At 42.2% G+C, this 20629-nt stretch overlaps 1 protein-coding gene across 2 annotated transcripts in view; it reads right to left on the reverse strand.

The window, feature by feature from the left end:
- Positions 1-20629, reverse strand: part of SH3RF2 (SH3 domain containing ring finger 2) — a 76213-nt gene that overhangs the window by 42153 nt on the left and 13431 nt on the right. For both annotated transcript variants that reach the window (XM_033140007.1, XM_033140006.1), the window contains one exon: positions 593-862. In XM_033140007.1, the coding sequence (XP_032995898.1) occupies positions 593-862 (270 nt within the window). The remainder of the gene's footprint in view (positions 1-592; positions 863-20629) is intronic.

Below are 20629 nucleotides of genomic sequence, written 5' to 3' on the forward strand. Positions count from 1 at the left end.
AACTGCATCAGCAGTCCCAGGCAACAGTTAGAAATGATGGGAGTTGTAGTCCAAAACAGCTGGAGAGCCCCAGAATGTTCACAGGTGTATTATTTATTATAAAAATGAAATATTTACTTAAACCATGGGCAGCAAACCTGTAACACAGATGCAGCAAGCGCCAAAGGTACCTGAGATGTGTGGGGCACTAACTGAGGAGCAACAATCTCTCCTGATACTGTCTCATGCTGTACTGATACCTGTTCTCCAGTTCAGCAGACCAGAGACACTATCTTAAGGAAGCAGGGAAGGTTGCATATATCCAACAGAGTGCATTCAAATGGCACTATTTCAAATGGGATCGAACTTGTCTACACTTGCTAAAAAGGTTGATGATCACTGACTTATACCTTAGTCATCCAGACGGTTGTTGGTATTAATGGTAGTAACTGATTGAGTGAGCATGCCTGTTATATTGTGCCCCTACACAGGACCACTAAGTATACTTCCCTAATAAAGACTAGATAAGAGCCATGATAAATCATTGGTCATCATCTGAACTGGGCATGCTTAAATGAGATTTCTGTCATGGGCTAGTGAACACCAGGCTTACCTTATGAAATGGCAGACAGTCTGTTTTTTCATTTCTGTTCCTGGACTTCAGATCAAAGTTATAAAGTGCTCTGCACAGGGGGAGTGGCTGTGGCAGCTGTTTGATAACTTGCACTGAGTTTGTTGGGAAAACTCCACTGACCCCATTGATCTCTCCTAGGTACCAGTTTTCATCCAGCTGACGGTGCAATATAATGGTGTCACCTTTGTTGAACCTCAGTTCTCCGGGGTTGTGTCCTCTGTAGCTGTACAAGGCTTTAGCCTGGGGAACCTTCAAATAAAAGAAACAGAGAAGTGACATAGCTTGCAACAATATTGAACCATGAGTGATTTGGGGCAGTTTATGTTGACTTCAAGATCATGACCAGTGTCATGGAAACAAAAACCATTTCTCCATGTCTTTAAAATGACAGGACCTAAAAAAGCAGCAATTCTCGACTCATATCAGTGTCCAATACGACTTCTACCAATGAGTAATGTCTATCCTTCTCAAGTGATTTCAAGGAGTTGAAATTTGTCTTGTGAACTTCAACACTTCTCCTCATCATAATTTGGGGTTTAATGAAACAGCTTTGTTTGCATCCCCCTATTTTGTTTTCCTTACTCTGTTTTTTTTAAAATATTAGAATTAGATGTTTTTTCATAGTGCTTTACAAGAATCACTGCTTTCATCCTCACAGATCAGTGTGATGACAGCATAAGCAAGGTTGACTGTGCAACAGAAGGTATTCTGAGAACAAAATTCAAACTTTCTTGTTGCACAATCAAGTACATCAATAAAAAGACAGTGCCTGTCTTTATATGACACACAACCCAGTCTAAGGGCTTATTCACACTTACCCCTCCTTGCTGTTTCCAGGCATTGCCAATGATTTAAACCTCCATGTATGAGCACTTCCAACACTCCCCCCCTTTCTGGAGCTTTCCCCACAAAAACACGCTCTTTAAAGCTCAATCAGAGCAAATGTCAATCTGTGGGAAACCCAAATTGAAGCTACGATTCAGCTTTACAGAGTGAGCTTTGGGGGAGGGGGGAAGCTTGGGGCAAAACAAACAAACAAATGCTAGGACACAGAGCATTAAAGCAGTTAAAGCACGGAAAGTTAAAGTCGTTTAGATCTCATTGATTTTCAGTGTATCAGACTGCAATATGCTTTATATTTCATAAGGGTGTTACTGTTGTTATTTCCTATAAAATCAAAATGGTAAGAGTTTACTGAAATCAGGAGAGTTGAGGTGTTTGCCTCTTTTTTTAAAAAAAGAAAACAACATCCCACAATTTTTTTTTTTTTTTTTTGCCAGCTTCCAAAGTAAAAATGGCTGTCGGGTTGCAATATCTAATTTACTGATCTGAATCCTATTTTATCCACTCCAAAACTTTCAATTTACTATACAATAGACCGGATAATTTAGTCTGCTGGAGCAAACCCAGAGAGCTTCATTGGATTCATTGTCCTTGTTGCAGGTATGATCTGAGAGCAGCTGCGCAACCTACTCTTGCGCCACCGCCCCCTCCCACAGAAGCATAGCAGAGATAAGGAGAAGGGTGTCGATCACTACACAACGGCTTCAAGTGTAGACCTCCCTGGGCCCATCAAGCAGGGAGCACAGGTATCTGCATCCACTCGAAAAATGAGGTTGCTATGCTCCCAGTGCCAGGAAGTGATTGAACGATACAGTTGGATGGAAACACCAGGCAGCATAAGAGACCTCATGAAAGTAAATGGACATGCTGTAGCTTCCTTTACCCACCTCATACACAGTGTATTCCAAATCTAACCTGAAATTGCTGGAGAAAATGTAAAATAGTTACAAAGTCAAAACAGCTGCACAGAGAGGATGACCCACAATGCACTGCTTTCTGGCAATAAAGAGGACAAGTGGGGACCAGCAGAAAATGTTAGTGTGGAGTGATTCTTGTTTGCCATTCCAGTTACTCCATTTCATTTCCTCTCCTCCCTCAGTTTTCAATCCCCCTTCATCAGTCAGCTAGCCATGCCCACTGAACATGCTCAGTCTTTACTGGAATGGGTTGTTTGGGTGTGTGTGCGCGCATGCGCAACCTGATAGTTGTTTTCCTTTTTTCAATACTTTTGAAAACCTCAGTGTTCCCCAGAGTCTGATGATGCCTTCCACCAGTGCATGAGCAGTGGCATTCTGTCTATGCAATGTCAGGCACCTGGAGAATTGAGATTGCTATTAGAATGTAGGATAATTAGGCAAAAAAATAAATTTTTTAAAAAATGGTCCTTCTCTATCTGGACTTTCTATGGTAAGTTCAAACTTGATGTGGAAGCTATATCTGTTGGCAGCTGTTTAGCTGTTTAGCAGCCCACGCCAATTTCACTTCTACTCATTTCAAAAGCATATTCCTTCCCGTTTTTCATATTGTTATGCACTGCTGTTGTTGTATATATATTCCATTATATATATATATATATATGTGTGTGTGTGTGTGTGTGTGTGTGTATACACACACACACACACACACACACACACACACACACACATATATATAATGGAATCATAGAATTGTAGAGTTGGAAGGCATCCCAGGGGTCATCTAGTCCAACCCCCTGCAGTGCAGGAATCTCAGCTAAAGCACCCATGACAGATGGCCTTCCAACCTCTGCTTAAAAACCCCCAATGACCTTCATTGGTTGACAATGACTTTGAATGTATTTTTCACAATATGTATTTTTGTAATAATAATAATAATAATAATAATAATAATAATAATAATATTTATTATTTGTACCCCGCCCATCTGGCTGGATTTCCCCAGCCACTCTGGGCGGCTTCCAACAGAAATCAAATACAAAAATATCAAACATTAAAAACTTCCCTAAAAAGGGCTGCCTTCAGGTTTTTTCTGAATGTCAGGTAGTTGTTTATTTCCCTGACCTGTGATGGGAGGGCGTTCCACAGGGCGGGCGCCACTACCGAGAAGGCCCTCTGCCTGGTTCCCTGTAGTTTTGCTTCTCGCAGTGAGGGAACCGACAGAAGGCCCTCGGCGCTGGATCTCAGTGTATGCATTCTGCCTTAAAATATTCTATGATTCTTTTGCACACATTTGATCCTAATACATTTTTATATGTATTTTGGCATGCTTTTGGAACTGAGAGCTGTATTGCAAAATCTGGAGAAGTGTGAAAACTGAAGGCTAGCTGTGTTCCAATCTATGTGCAATAATAGTCCGGGAAGCATGAATTAGGTAAAGTCACTTAAAAATGTGAACAAAATAAAGCCATCCAGTATCCCTAATTTCGGGGGACGTGGGTGGCGCTGTGGGTTAAACCACTGAGCCTAAGGCTTGCCGATCAGAAGGTCGGCGGTTCGAATCCCCGTGACGGGGTGAGTTCCCGTTGCTCGGTCCCAGCTCCTGCCAACCTAGCAGTTCGAAAGCACATCAAAGTGCAAGTAGATAAATAGGTACCGCTCTGGCGGGAAGGTAAACGGCGTTTCCATGCGCTGCTCTGGTTTGCCAGAAGCGGCTTAGTCATGCTGGCCACATGACCTGGAAGTTGTATGCCGGCTCCCTCGGCCTATAGAGCGAGATGAGCGCCGCAACCCCAGAGTCGTACATGACTGGACCTAATGGTCAGGGGTCCCTTTACATTTACCTTTATCCCTACTTTCTTTTACCAAATGCTAGGGACAATCATCTGGAAAAGGGTCTTTGCCACCCAACTTGTCATCTTCCCAGAGACATCGGGGCTGGCTGCTTCTGGAAAGTTTTCTTTTTGGTTTTCTTTAAATAGCCACAGATCAGGCCTTGCGCTGCATATACAATATGCCTTAAAAGCACATTCAAAACACATTCCTCCCCCCCCCCAAAGAACTATGGGCACTATAGTTGACCCCTCACAGAGTTATAATTCCCAGCAACCCTTAACAAACTACAGCACCCATAATTCTTTGAGGGAAAGAATGTGCTTCAAATTTGAAGGTATAATGTGCATGAAGCCAAAGACAGGAAAGAAATGAAGAAACGACTGGAAAGTAACAGGTTGATAATGATGTTGTCTGGATTACATGCAAAAAGGGAATGAAGAAAGGAGGGAGACAATGTGTTGGAAGCGGTCATGTTGTTGTTTTTTTAAACTTAGGTGGAACACCATTGGTTCTCTGGCTCCCATCACCCCATGATGGCTGGGATTGAAGAGAGGTGGAATCCAGAACATCTGGAGGGTACTAGGTTGGAAAAGATCCTGACTGAAAGCCTCTGAGTTTAAATGAATCACTCCCAGGATGCACATGGGACCAAAGCAGCCTAAATGAGCTGCAGTATCAAAGCACACATCCTTCCTTTCTTTAAAAACAGAGAACCCCGAAGAGCCAAAGGTCAGCAACTGCCCCAGCTTATCCTGTTCATTTTTAGTCTAAAGACATCCCTACCAGTGGATCCCAGGTCTGTATTAAAATACAAGACATACACAATGCCTTTAACAGGCATTTTGAGCCCAAGTAGCATAGACTAAATATATAGTCAGCTCTACAAATGGCAAACTTCCCACCTCCCATGTTTTAGAGAACAGATTGATATTAACTGTTCATGCCAAAGACACCAGATGCAAATGGCGTATGCTTTTTATAGTTTAATGTTAATTTTCAAAGCCCTTAAGCTTAACCCTCACCTTTCTCACATTTTGCAACTTGAGAGGAGAAATCCTATTTTGGGTATACATTAGTTGGCAGGGAAGCTAAAGCCAAGTATTACGGTTATGCTCATTGTGCCTTCTGTAGGTTTCAAAACTATACTGCTGCCATCAGCAGAGAACCCCTGAAGTATGGAAAGGAAACAGAGTGCTCTACAATAAAGGGCTCCCCACACAAGGAGAAATCGAATGCTCATAGGCAGGGACTGCATGAATGATTTTGGAGAGACTGTTGCATTGTCATTTTTAGGCAATAAAAGAGTTCTTGTTACTCTAATGAAGTCTATGGCATTCCTTAAACATTTGGAGTCAAACAACTTCTGAAGGTCCACACTCATACTCTACTGAGGTCAGCAAGCCACACTTGTTGAAGTATGCTAGGGAATGCAGCCTTATGGCAGTCCATAATAATAATAATAATAATAATACCCCGCCCATCCGGCTGGGTTTCCCCAGCCACTCTGGGCAGCTTACAGCATATATAAAAACATAGCTTCCAAATACAGGGCTTCCTTCAAATGTCTTCTAAAAGTTGTGTAGTTCTTTATCTCCTTGACATCTGAAGGGAGGGAGTTCCACAGGGAGGGGGACACTACCAAGAAGGCCCTTTTAATTTCCACCTAGCATTTCCTGTAGCAAATGCAATGTTTTGATTTAATACCTGGTTGTGCTTCTCAATAGTTTGCCAGCACCACTGGAAACTGTGGTTTGGTTGATCTCATAGTTATCACTAGTATCACTACTGGGACAGGTGGGGGTGATGGACATTTATTATTATTATTATTATTATTATTATTATTATTATTATTAATTTATTTCTATACTGCCCTTCATCCAATGATCACAGGGTGATTTACAATATAAAACCCCCAAAATACACAACATAGTAACAAATAAAAACAATATGGTCTCCCACAGTTTCAAAGGTAATAGATGGTTTCATTAGCCAAAGGTCTGGGAGAAGAGGAATGTTTTTGCCTTGTGCCTAAAGATATGTATTCAATGTTCATTGTTGCAGATGGATGAAGATTAATCAAAGTGATTAAAAAATAAATAAATCTGACTGTTCTTCCCTTTAAATATTACTAACTGCTCACACAATGATTCACTGTTTCCAAATTGCCCTCCCACCATCCAGCACCAGAACAGCCTGTCAAAACTGAAGCTGAGAGAACAGTTTTTAAAAATACCATTTCGTGAAAAATGCTGTATTTTACAGAACCAAATCAAATGTGCCCAGCAAACTTTGAATTTGATGGATTTTGTAAGTCTGCCAGTGCTATTAACTGCATAGTTTTCTTCATCTATGTCACCTGTGGATTTGATGGATGCTTTTGGATCGCATTTTGTAATTGTTGTTCCCTGCCTTGGGAATCACTGCATTGAAAGGAAGATTATAAATTGCCTAAATAAAGAAAGTTGCAAAGTAATGAATTTTGCTTAGCCATACTAACTAACTGTTGAGTGCTACAAACTGCAAGGCATGTAGGAAGTGGCCTTATAATAACTCAGGCCATGTCTGCATCTAGTTCAGAATAATCTACAACTCTGCACTGACTGGCATTGGCTCTGCAGAATTTGAGACAGGATTCTTTCAAATTCCCAGGGACAAAACACTGGACCCTACAAAGCATGGGCTCTGCCACTGAGCTATGACTCTTCCCCAAATGTATAGCCCTCTCCTCCAAACATGAAAGGACTTGGTACCTTCTGTTTCCCATTGCACATATTTATCTTGGCAAAACTATGCAAGCTCTGAAGCGGCACCTGGTTTTTCGTCAGGCAGCATGGAAATAATAGCCAAGGATTAGTTCACACAATCAGTTAAATGAATTGTAAAGCTTGGCAGGTCTTGCGTTGTCTTTATTTACCAGCTAACTGCCTGGGAGAATTCAAATGATCCATGGCGGTTGATCTGAAACTGATTTTAGCTCTGTTTGCACTGGCTTAAATCCACAGCCTGGTTGGCCATCAGATACATGGCGACACAAAAAATCACCAACAAGATCTGCCCACAGCCAATACATTGCAGGGTGCAAGTGTAGCACCAGGCTGTGCATTAGGCCAGTAGCTTTTACACCAGATCATCTTATGCTGCACAATTCCTGACTGGTTAATTCCTAAACAAACAGTTGCTGGAGTGCAAGCCTGCTTAGGAACCACATCCCAGAAGCACTCTTGAAGTTTGAGGAGCACGAGACTAATTTGGGTGAAGTATTTCGTGTAATGCTTACCTTTGTACTGTAAGCTTGTTTTTTTAAATATACATTTGCACACCCACCTCCATCCTCCACCAAGGTAAGCAACTATCATTATCAGAGTTGAAGGGCACATTCTCTTCCAAACCAAAAATACTCAAGGAAGATATGAGGAAAGATCAGTTACCTTAGGAGAGTGGGTGTGGTCTGTGGAGGGTCCAAAGGCCAGATACAGAGGTCTGTATACAAATTTAATATAATAATAATAATAATAATAATAATAATAATAATAAGGGCTCCTGGGCTTGAGGGTCTCCACCCCTGGTGTAGAGACTAACAGTGTGGACTATAAACTTGGTACCTCTTTGGTTCAACTGCCAATTAATCTTTTAACTTGCCTTAGACTTAAGCAATGTTGGTATCATTTGAGCCTATATGTAATGGTGGAATAGCCAGACATTTAAGCTTCTGAGGTGTACAAATATCAGTGGAGCTTAAAAAAAATTCCAAAACATCCTGTAAAATACCCAATCCATCCATTTTAATTGCAAATCTGGATATTTTTTAAAAATACCCACAACAACGATTTGTAAGAGTATCGCTGAAGCAAGAATAGCTTTTACATTGTGTTCATTGTGGTATGTGAAAAAGCTTCTGTGTATACAGCTGCAAAGGCAAGGAGCTTTCAATGGCTTATATGTATACTGCCTTGGAGATTTTAAAAATCAAAACCTAGCTCTCTTTCACTTCTTCTTAAAGGATTCCAGGGATAAAAAAGCATTGCATGGCTAACTTGGAGGTAGAAGCCCTGTTTCTGCTTGGCCCAATCCAATTCATTTTTGTACCTCAAAGAATCTGAAAAGAAGGGATAGCATACTAAACTATTTCCCTGAGTTGTTGTGTTTAAAAACAAAACAATTTTTTTAAAGATGTTTTAAACAATCCTCTGTTCCTACACTGGTGCTTCAAGTAAATTGCCAGCACTGCTTTATGCTGCTTTCAATGGAACAGCGTAGTTCTGGGTCTCAGATTCTGCTGTATATAATTCTTGTACTGTACACAAAGTTATACAAGAATTATGTGGCAGAATCTGAGAAATGGAACTGCTGGAGGGAAAGCAAAGCGATCGCTTCTTGGAACTTCCCAGGAAGCCAGAATTCAATTTCCTTTGCCAGCCCAATGACACCCCAACCTCCCTGAGGCTGATTAGAATCCTGCGATTCATTGCTGCCTTGTGTGTAACAAAACTGTCGCATACGTTTCTTCCTTAACAGAATGCCTCTGGGCGGGGGCTATCTGGAGCGGAGAAGTAGTCAGGTACATTACCCCTCTCACAGCTGCGCATTTTTATGCTGCGACATACTCTCCTCGAGATTGTTCTTCTCCTCTCCTCTCCACCTCAATGCTGGCACCCTTGTAGGAGTCAACAAACAGCCTTTGCAAGTAAATAGCCAAGAATGAACACGGAAAGGACCTACAGCAAGGCATCACTGCTTTTGTCTTCTTTGTTGAAATGTTCACATTGGGGGTGAGAAACCAATGTCAGCCAAAGGGCCATGTTCCCTTTGGGAGGCCACGTGCCAGTGAAAGTGGGTGGAGCAATGAATGTCCATTTTAGCTTTCTGCAGTGGGCTAGTCTTCACACACACACACATCCCTCTCAATCATCCATACAGCCAAGCAAGAAGCATTAATCAGGTTCCACATTCCACCCATGCAAAAAATTCAAGGAACGGGCATAGCTGGTAAAATATGTATCTTGGGCAGAGGGTGTGCGTCCTGAGGATATATCGTCCTGAGGTAGTCCGGGTGGGGTAGCTGAGGCTGCCCATCCATGGTTTATGTCCTGCCTGTTACCTCAGAGATGTTCCACAGAAGCAAGCCAGTTTCTCCTACACCTCCTTCAAATGAGAAGCAAGGAAAATCCTCGGGGAATGTTTGGGCTTAGCCCCAAAGTTAGTCCTGAAACGCAGCCATTCCTACCATTAGGCAGAGTGTTGCAGTTGATTCAGAATGCTGATTGAAGTTTTGTGAATGGGTAGCCAGTTATTAGTTACTGAGGCTGCTGTCCTAGTTATGCTTATCTGGGAGTAAGATCCCTTGAACACCTATGCAACTTACTGCTGAGTGGATATTTATAATATTGCGTTGTTAACTTATTAGTATCGTATTTTTGCTATTAGAGAAGGGGAGGTGCAAAAATCTGGTTTTAAAAAAATCACTTGAGTGGCCTTGAGTAGAAAGCATTGAGTACTAAGATTCCTGCATTGCAGGAGGTTGGACTAGATGACCCTTGTGTCCCTTCCATCTCTACAGTTCCATGATGTATGATCTTCCCCTGCATAAGGAGTTTTAGATTAACTGTTTGCCCAGTCTTTAAGGACTGCCTTTACACAGGGCAAACACAGATTTGTGTCTATACTGGTGGAAAAAGGGAGCTGCAACCAATCCTGGTGCCCCAGATGCTGCATTCAGAGTTAAATGTTAACATATGAAGAAGCTCTTTGATCTACTGGTTTCATGTCACCCAGGACCAAAAAATAGCCACTCCCTGCAATACTCCCTCTAGGATGTCCCAGAGGCAGAAACTTTTCTTGAAGAACACACCTTTGATACTGTAGACTAGATCAAAGTCAGTAGTTAAATCTGCTCTCATGGTGAAACATCAAGATCTATTGGAATACTACTACTACTACTACTACAACAACAAATCCGGGACTGCAATAATCTTAATTCTAATTAAAAAGTAAGTAAAACAATGGGACTTCTGAGTAAGCATAGCTAGAATTGAGATCGTTTTATTTCCCTGCTCATATACAAAGATATCAACAAAAGGAAGTTTGTATCCTATCCTACAGTACCTTTCAGATGAGGGCACTTGGGCCCCTCCAAATTGGTGACATTTTGCCATCAGCATCATATTTATTACCCACCCTCCACCAGTAGGTGAAGGTTGCAGATGTCATTATATTAGTGTATAGCATGCATAGGCAAACTCGGCCCTCCAGATGTTTTGGGACTACAACTCCCATCATCCCTAGCTAACAGGACCAGTGGTCACAGATGATGGGAGTTGTAGTCCCAAAACATCTGGAGGGCTGATTTTGCCTATGCCTGGTGTATAGTGTATTAGTGGCAAATTTATACTGGACCATCTACACATAATTCCACCTTATTTGTTGTTTACTAGTTGCTGGGTTGATTTTCCTGCCCAGAAACCCTGAAAAGGCCCCGTGCTGAGCAGCACACAGTGGGAAAATCAGAAATTAGGTCACAGCCTAAGTCACCAGCCAGCCAGCTAACTGTAATGTGCACAGCAATGTTTCTATTCCTCTGGGGCTGTTTTAATCCTTTGCCATCAAGTATTCAAGAAAAAGAAGAAATAGCCACTATGACTGAGTATAGTGAGTGTTTTAAAAGAGTAGAGGGTAACTTAGGGCAGATATTGTTTCAGATCACTTTAAGTTACCTCTTTATATTTCACCCTTTAGCAACAAGCATCAAATCCTGCTCTACTCTCATAATGACGGCAGAATAAAGAAACATTTACTTCTTATTGCAGGCAAACAAACAGGCTGGCTCTCTTTCGAAGCAGCAGAGACCATCTCCATATGCACTGAAGAGTTAACCACATTCTGGACCGGGGGGGATGACTTGAAAAAAGTATTAGGGAGGGCCCGGGTAAGTCCCGCCCTGCATAACTGATCACATGACACGGTGCATGCACACCATTTGAATTGCAATGTCCATCAACTTGGGAGGTGGACTGGCCCCCTCAAATATTTTATGGGGGGACAAAGCCCCCTTGACAGCCAGTGGTGCTCTGGACCAAGACAGCCAGGTCCAAGAAAGACAGGTGTCAATAGGGCATGTGGCTGGACGTATAGCCACCAGACCTTGTCCACACCAGCTGACTGCATAAGCTGAAACCGATCTCACAACACACCCTTGATAGTGGCATTGGGTACTTCAACTGGAGCTGCGACAAGTGCAAAATCAAGATCATTCTGAAATCTCATGACTTTATCCTCAAAGGGTGTAACCAGTTGGCCACAGTGGGCCTTTGAATGCCCCAGAGTCTCACCCCCTCACAGTGGGAGTGGGAAACCTATTCTTATATTGCCCCTATTCTTAAAACGTGTTGTCATTCTTTAAGTGGAGGCTGTCGTTGTATTTTATGCCACAAATTATAAAGCCAAATGGCCTTAGAATATAAGTTTATCCATTTTTCAAGGCAGTGATGGCCAAACATGGCCACCCAGCTGTTTCGGGACTACAACTCCCATCATCCCTAGCTAACAGGACCAGTGGTCAGGGATGATTGGAATTGTAGTCCCAAAACAGCTGGCAGGCCAAGTTTGGCCATCACTGTTTTAAGGTCTACATTGATTCTGAGGAGACCTCCTTTGCCTTGAAATTCTTCTTGCACAAAATGTAAATTGGGATTATTTTAAGTAAATAATCCCATTAAATATTTGCACCTGCATAGCCTGCTTTAAGGTAGTCACAGTCACCAGAAGCAGTTGCTGGATGTGCAGAAATTTCTTACTTTTACTCATTACTTTCAATGAAACTTTGGTTAATTGACCTACTTTGTATTTATTTAATGGGAATGTGATGTACAGAAGCTTTTCTTTGAGCAACCAATTTGGTCAAAGAAATGATGTTCATGCTGACGCCACCATGCCAAGCAAATTGTACTGGTACATGTGACTTTGGATTTGAAACTTGTTTACGCTGCTGCAGCTGACCAACAGAAGAAGCAACCATTTTAGTGAACATCTCATTCTACTATAGCCCATTCAGCTTAAGCTCCACTATAGGGAAACTTCCAGAAAGGTTTTCAATCTTTGTGGTGGTTTGGCTTATGTAAAGAATTACGATTCTTGAGAGAACTCTTGAGCATAGTTGATTTCCCCCTTTAGTGTTCTCCAATGACACTCAGAATTGCCGACCCAATTCTGAATGGAGCTGAGGGGAGTTCAGCCATCTCTATCTGAGAAGGAAATATCTATAATGCTTGCTTGGGCTCCACTCAGGGCCAATCCAGAACTAATTACATGGGTCTGTTTTTAAAGCAAGTTGATTGGAGATGGGGAATTAGTTTGGATGAGCACTCAGCAGTTTCCTGAGCAATGAGAAGTAATAGTGCAGGATTCCCCCCCCCAGTTTGTTTTTGGGTGAGAGAATGATATAACCTTTAGAGCCCCAAGCCAAAGAAACACAGCCCTTATCTTTTTATTTGAAGCCAAGTTCAGAATCCACAAACTTTCCTTTTCAGTCCCAAGCAATGCATCACATCCCAGTAGCTTGGAGCAGATCCTGTGTACCAACGATTGTTGCCCACAAGGGTTCAGTTCAGGAATGGCCAGTGTGGAGGGATGGAGACACTTACCTGGCCTCTTGGTACCAACATTGCTACAGTTTACCAAGGGGAAGAGGGAAGGGGCAAGGTGGCAGGCAGGTTGGCGTGGTGCGGGCACCCTGGTGGAGCCAATCCATTGCTCACACTGTTACATTTGCTCTGTGCCAAGCTCCCCACTGCCTTACCCATCTGCCTCTCCCTATTGGGAAGCCACAGATATTCTGCTGCCAAGAGACTAAGCCCTGTCACTCCTTCCTGCCAGCCACTCCTGGTAAGGGAGAACAAAACAGAGGTATATAAAATTATGAGTGATGTGGAGAAAGTGCATAGGGGGGAGTTTCTGTCCCATCCTGAACTAAAGATGGCTCAATGAAGTTGAATGCTGATAGATTGAGCACCGACAAAAGAAGGTACCGGTACTTCTTTGCATAGTTCAACCACTGAATTGACTCCCACATGATTTAGTAAAACCATTACATTAGCCTCTCAGTCATTTAAAAAAAAAAAAACATTTCATGCCAAGGGGTCTCTGCACCAAGGGGTCTTTGACTTTTGGTAACAGCTGAAAACAATTTCACAAGCATTCAAAATTTGCCACAATTTCAAATTTAAATCTTAAACCAAAGTTTAAAAATTGAATGCTTTAGGCTGTAATCCTATACTCATTTATCTGGAAGCAAATCCCATTAGACTCGATGGGACTTGCTTCTGAGACTGGATGTAATGGATCACACTGTTTGTCTTGTTAGTATGCCTTGATTATTTTAATTTTTTGCAAGTGTCAGACATGATCTATCCTAAGCTGTCAACTCCTCAATGCTAAATGACAATGGATGACTTCAATCAAATACAGCCAAATATGAAATACTGTTTCATGTCCATGGTCCTGTGCATACTAACTGTCAAAGTCAATTAAATGTTGTTTCTTGTCAACTATCAGGTATTGTTACATGTCAAAGTCAAATATTTAAATCAAATATCACTGTATGTTAAATACTGTGCTCAAATGTTTTAATAAACCAGAGTTGATTTAGTCAAGTGAATATCTGAATAAAAAAATTGCAGAAGAGAATTTTTGAAAGGAACACTGGAGACAAATTCATTTCAGCTCAACTTTCAGCTCTATCGCTGGCAGTTTCAGGCTTTCCAAGGAAAACAAAAATAGATTTCTGGCCTCAGCTAAACAACAATGATGATCTAATATACTAGATTTACCCATTGTATAAAATAGAGGGTGAGGAGGGGGTGGAATACATATTGTGTGAAGAAAGTTGTTCAAAGCTTCTCTTCAGAGCTTGAAGAAATGTGCATTGTGATTTTGCTTAATGAGCTAGTTGCAGCTTTTGTTGACATTATATTTAGTATAAGACTCCCAGCTCATATAAGTAGATTTATTAAAAAAAGAGGGGGGAGGACCACTAAATTAAGAAAGAGATAATTTTACAATTCCAAAATACAGATGTGCTTTCACTTTTGCAAGATTGAATATGCTGCCTTCACCTGTACTTGAGGGTCGATTTCAAAAAAATTCCACTGGAAAAATGGTTATGTCCCTGTGTAGATGGCAGTATTGAGTCAGTGGCTCATGTGCTTCTGGCTTGCACTCTTTATAAAGATTTGAGGAGTGAGGCTGTCCATGCAGGGTTGCTCTACCATTGCTACTGTGTCCTTTCTCTTAGCAGATCAAGATGATCAGGTGACAGCAACAACTGCAAGGGTTTGTTTGTTTTTAAGCGGGGGCAAATAGAATAAGATCTACCATTTGATTATTCATGTAAACCCCCAAAATGTATTTTCTATAGTTAAGTTTTTACCTCTATCTTCAGTACATTTTGTTTTATGTTATTGCTGTGACTAGTGGCTGATGCAAAAAAAGATTCTTCTGGTTCTGATACATAAAGACACCTAATTGGCTAGATCATCCAACAGTTCACCCACAAAGCCTTGAGTCAGTGAAATGCAGCAAGAAGAGGCTGCATAAGAACGATTTAATGTAAAACTATTTATGAAGGGAACAAACCCTACCGGCGGTTGGTGCTTGCAATGCAGAACTGAAACCATGCTTGCCATCCCCATGGTCCTTCCTGTGATACTCAGCAATCTCAAGGAAGGGAACAAAGAACCCGAGCCAAATAGACAATGGTGAGTGGGGAAATGCCACCATTTCCTTGCTTATCCAACTTACAATGTTTAGCTCTTCGATGTATTGGCACAGATGGAGGTAAGAGAATTCTGATCTGGGCCACTTCAGATTGCAAGGGCAGCACATTTTTAAATGTTCCCTCAGATAACAAAATCCCCCTTGATATATAAAAGCTCTGTCTGCAGTCCTATCGGAGGAGCTGTCCTGTGTGGACTGGGAACTTCTTCAATCTATTTTCCCCAGCGACAGAATTTATTTATTTTTTTACAGGGGAAGCCACCTGCTTCCAAGGTACTCTGTGAATAAAATAGTTTAATTTTGGATGCTTTTGTTATAATGAGAGATTGTTGTTGTTCAGTCATTTAGTCATGTCTGACTCTTCGTGACCCCATGGACCACAGCACACCAGGCACTCCTGTCTTCCACTGCCTCCCGCAGTTTGGTCAGACTCATGTTGGTAGCTTCGAGAACACTGTCCAACCATCTCATCCTCTGTCGTCCCCTTCTCCTTGTGCCCTCCATCTTTCCCAACATCAGGGTCTTTTCCAGGGAGTCTTCTCTTCTCATGAAGTGGCCAAAGTACTGGAGCCTCAGCTTCAGGATCTGTCCTTCCAGTGAGCACTCAGGGCTGATTTCCTTAAGAATGGATAGGTTTGGTCTTCTTGCAGTTCATGGGACTCTCAAGAGTCTCCTCCAGCACCATAATTCAAAACCATCATAATGAGAGATAGGGAGCATCAAAGCTACCTCAAGGAAGGCCAGACCATTTGTCCCCCTAGTCTGGTTCTGGAGCAGCCCTCTAGGGTGTGGGGCAGAGGTCCTTCCCACCACCTGCTACATTATCTTTTTAGCTGGGGATGCCATGAATTGAACCTGGGGCTTTTGGTATTCAAAACTTCTGGGCTTCAGTCCCTCTCTTCCCCAAGTATAAGCCAGAGGAGTCTGGTGCATCATTTGCTTGTGCTGGGAACAAGGCTGTTTAGCCTCGCCTGAAACTTGGAGTCATGTGGTCAGCCACCTGCAAGTCCAGCTCTTGCTCTTGTTAGTGGTTAATCCCATCAGACAGGTATGTGCATTGCCTTTAAAGGCAAGGTACATTTCACAGAAAGACAATTGACAAGGAAATAATAAAAAATTACCAGTCTCTGCAATCATACGTGGCAGCCATTAACAGTTCTTTAGAAGCCATAGATTGCACTTCCAGGATGAAAGGAGAGGTTGTTATTTACACAGTTTGTGTGATCAGCTTGCAAAACGCCCACATGTCTATTGTGGAGGAATGGTGCCATTTTATGGTAACTTCATTATAATTTCAGTTCTGTTTTTCTGCTTTTTAAGCAATTGAGATAACTTCAGTCTTGTCACCTAGAACAATACTGTCAAAAAGTGAAGTTGTCATTTCAATCTTTTCCTATAATTATTTTCTGGGAATTCAAGACAGTTGGAGTTTCTTTAACTTTCCTTTCTCCTCTTAGAAAAACTCCAGAGTCTCCCACAAGCAAACAGTCCTTTTGCATGTGTCTCCATGCAGTGTATCAATTGTTTTTTGTATTCCTTTGGTTCATTTTAAATTTAAAGTTGGTAGGATATTGATGAGGAGGCTAAGAAGAGGTACAAAGTAGTCAAGCTGATCCCTTTTACTGAGCTTTTTTCAATCAATCTAGGTTTACAGTCAGTCTATGGAGGTCTACGAAGTCAGAGACTCTAACTAAGGGCTTATCCGCATTTACCCTTTGCCCTGCTGTTTCCAAGCACAGGTCTGTGGTTTCCTGGTTTGTGTCTGATGGCACTTACTATTTTTTCCTCCAGAGATTTACCTGTGAAAAAAATGCTCTTTAAAGCTGAAGCACAACAAATGGCAATTTGGGTTTTGCAGTGGGTTGCCCTTTGCTGCCATTCAGAATGGGTTTTCATGGGGAAAGCTCTAGGGCAAAAAGAAGAAGAAGAAGAAGAGGAGGAGGAGGAGGAGGAGGAGGAGGAGGAGAAGTAGAAGAGCTTGAAAGCATGGACCATGCCTGGAAAGTGTGGAGGAAAGGTACACATGGATAAGCCCTAACATTTTTGCATTTGCACATTCAGATATCTCACATAGTCCTCTTAAGGTAGGTGCCTCCTTTTGTGTAGGGCTGGCTGGATGAGGAAGAGTGGTGGGAGCTGCCCGCCCAAGCGCCCCCCAGGGAGGGCACAGAAGATGATGATTTAGATCCCGGATCCTGGTGGTGGGACACTGAAGGGATGTAGAAGGGATGGTGTGGGAGGTGCTAGAAGAAGGGGGTTTGGGTGATCAAGAGGGGTCAGGAGAAGGAGGGTCTTCCAGGACAGGGTTAGAGGCAGAGAGGAGTTAGAGGTTGGCCCTGCTCCACGTCAGCAGGAAAAGTCCCAGTGCTGCTGGCTCACCTCCCCCTCTGATACCCCAATTGAGGAGAGTTGCTAAGCAATGAACCAAACAGGCCCAGAGGAGGAGCTTGCCCCCTCAACACAGCCTTTGTGTGCTTGGGAAGGATCCAGAGTGAAAGGCTAGAGGGGGAAGGGTGGAGCTAGTGGTCAGTTTCAGCAATGTCTTAGCTGGATTAAAGCAAACCAGAGGACTCTGCTGTGTTGTTATTTTCTGTTAATAAAGAGCTAATTGCCTTCCATGCCTTCCATGTGTGTACCTGCCCTGTGGTTGATTTGGCGCCTTGACAGCTCCTTGATACCTTGGCTATATAAACATAGTCTAAATGGCTAACCTTTTTTGGCCCAGGACCACGTTCACCTGTCCCAATCATCTAGGGGTCACTTCACACACAGACACACAGCCAAGAAGGCAGGCTGTGTACCTCTGTGTTATCACCCCCTCGCTACACATCATATTATTAATTTGATAGCTGGAAGGGGATTTGTGTTTGTTGTAACAGGACACTGAATGTACACTAGGCAATGAATTAATTAGGAATTCACTCCTCAGGGAAGATTTCTTCCTTCTTTCCTGAGAAAGATTCCTTAAAAAGAAGAAGAAGCTAACTAGCTTTTACCTGATTTTTTACTGAACAGAACATATTTTTAAAAGCGCAATTAGTTGTAACTCTAGGTTGTATAAACTGGAGTGGTTTTCAGGTGCTTCAAACCAAACTGAAAGCTGAAACTTTTAGCTGAGTGTTTTCTTCACCTACCAAACCACCTAACCATTTTAATCTAGCAAAACTGAAGCACACTTAGCTTGTTTTTAAAGGCTAAGCTTCCCCTTAAAACAAAACAATTGAAGCTGACTCTTCAGCTAGCTAGATTTGTTTTGTGTGGGTCATTAACTTTTTACCCCTTCACCAAAACTTGAGTTTTGCTTAGTTTACTGCACCCCCTCAAGCTTCCCTGCCAGGGTAGGACTGAAAACTAGATTTTTGCGGGTTTACCACCATCAGAGTGCAGCTGGGGAAAAAAAGCTAAATTCCTTTAATTAAAGAAGGAAATTTTGGCTCCTCTTGCTTTCTACATTCTATGGATGAGCAATATTCACCTCAGCTCTTTTTGAAGTGATGTACACATCCTTCAGAGTGATTACTCAGCCCATTTCCATCTACTACTTTCTTCAGTGTGCTGCAGAGTGTGGACAGTACTGTATTTAAAATCAGGCACTTTGAAGCATGGGCTTCGTATGAGTACACACCACAGGGAGCACCTGACTGACTGTAGCTTTCTAAGAGGTGTACTGATGTGGGACTCATTTTTCTCAACAGTGTTGTGTGAAACATCCCTCTTTGGATCAGACTATTATATTGGTGCAATTTACAAGGTAGCACTAAGGTATGAGGAAAAAGCAACAGAAAAAGCTGAGATTCTCTAGGTGTGGGTTCTTCAGCCAGTTCCACATGCAGTGCTTATTCTGTGCTCCCAATGAATTGCAAAACACACAGCCTTGCCTTTGGCAAAACAGCTTATGAGTGGTGAGCTCCATAGCTTGTTGAACAATTCAGGAAAAGAAGATATGCATCAAGAAGAGTTGAGCATGGAAGCAATGTGCTGTAGATATTCTGTAATCTTTTTGAACTGGCTGCTTTACTTCCCTTGTTTTTATGTTTGTTTGGTTTTTGCTGTTTTATGGCACGTCATTCCATTTTGTCACACATACCCTGTTGCTGTTAGCCACCATTTGGTGGAAAGGTGCCGTGCAAATTTAACCAACAAACCATTCACTCTTCTTGGTGGGAGGTAATTTTATTCCTTTCCATTTCTTCTTCAACACCGGTTGTCAAGCTAAAAAATGCCTTGGTCCCTCTGTCTTGCAGTAGACAACAGATCTGAAGAACAGCTTCATTTTAGTTGTGCAGTTACCTGCTATCTACCAGGTGTGAGTTTTCAGATACAAGACAGAGAATCTAGAAAACAGGAAAATGTTTGCCTCATGGCAGCCACTTCCAGCAGTGTCATTGGTCAATCATGAATATGATCATGATTGATTAAACTTCTATACCACCCTTCATTTGACAGGGCGTTTCACAATATAAAAACAAACAAATGCACAACATGTGTGTGTGTGTGTTCAGTCGTTCAGTCGTGTCCGACTCTTCGTGACCCCATGGACCAGAGCACGCCAGGCACGCCTATCCTTCACTGCCTCCCGCAGTTTGGCCAAACTCATGTTAGTAGCTTCGAGAACACTGTTCAACCATCTCATCCTCTGTCGTCCCCTTCTCCTTGTGCCCTCCATCTTTCCCAACATCAGGGTCTTTTCTAGGGAGTCTTCTCTTCTCATGAGGTGGCCAAAGTACTGGAGCCTCAACTTCAGGATCTGTCCTTCTAGTGAGCACTCAGGGCTGATTTCTTTAAGAATGGATAGGTTTGATCTTCTTGCAGTCCACGGGACTCTCAAGAGTCTCCTCCAGCACCATAATTCAAAAGCATCAATTTTTCGGTGATCAGCCTTCTTTATGGTCTTTATGGCACAACATAGTAACAAACAAAAACAATACCCACCCCCTGCATATGCACACCTGCTAATCTTCTCCCATTTCTTTCTGTTTGAGTCATTTCCTTGGTTACAAATTAATTAAAAACATTTCTCTCTCTCTCTCTTTGCACTTCTGCAGCTTGCTCTGGCCTCTTTTTCCTGTTTTCCTAAGTTTCCAAGTGCAGACCCTCCAAGTGTCCCTATTTTCCAGGGATCGTCCCAAATTTACAGAAGCCCTCCTGGTTTCTGATTTGATCCCAGCATGTCCCACTTTTACTTCGGATGTTCATCAGAGAAACATTGGAGGGTATGCAGTTATGCAACCCCAGAGCCAAAAAGATAAGTAACTATACAACCTTTAAAAGACATCTGTAGGCACCCCTGCATAGGGAAGTTTTTCAATGTTTAATGATGTTTTTTTAATATGTTGGAAGCTGCCCAGAATGACTGAGGCAACCTAATCAGATAGGCTGGATATAAATAATAAAGTGATGATGATGAGGAGGAGGAGGATGATGATGGTGGTGGAATAGGACATCCCTATTGTCATTGGAGAAATATTGGAGGGTATTTGAGTGTCAACTCACACAATCATCTGAGGGCCCCTTCAGTCTGGTGCTGTTTTGTGGTGCTTCCTTAATATTATTGCATCTTCAACTACAGCACAACAAAAGCAGGACAAAAATAAAATAAACCAGAACAGTTGTGGTATAACGTATTACAGGATTTCAGCAGGGAGTTACAGAACAT

This window comes from Lacerta agilis, chromosome 2 (assembly GCF_009819535.1).
Source record: "Lacerta agilis isolate rLacAgi1 chromosome 2, rLacAgi1.pri, whole genome shotgun sequence".
NCBI lineage: Eukaryota > Metazoa > Chordata > Lepidosauria > Squamata > Lacertidae > Lacerta > Lacerta agilis.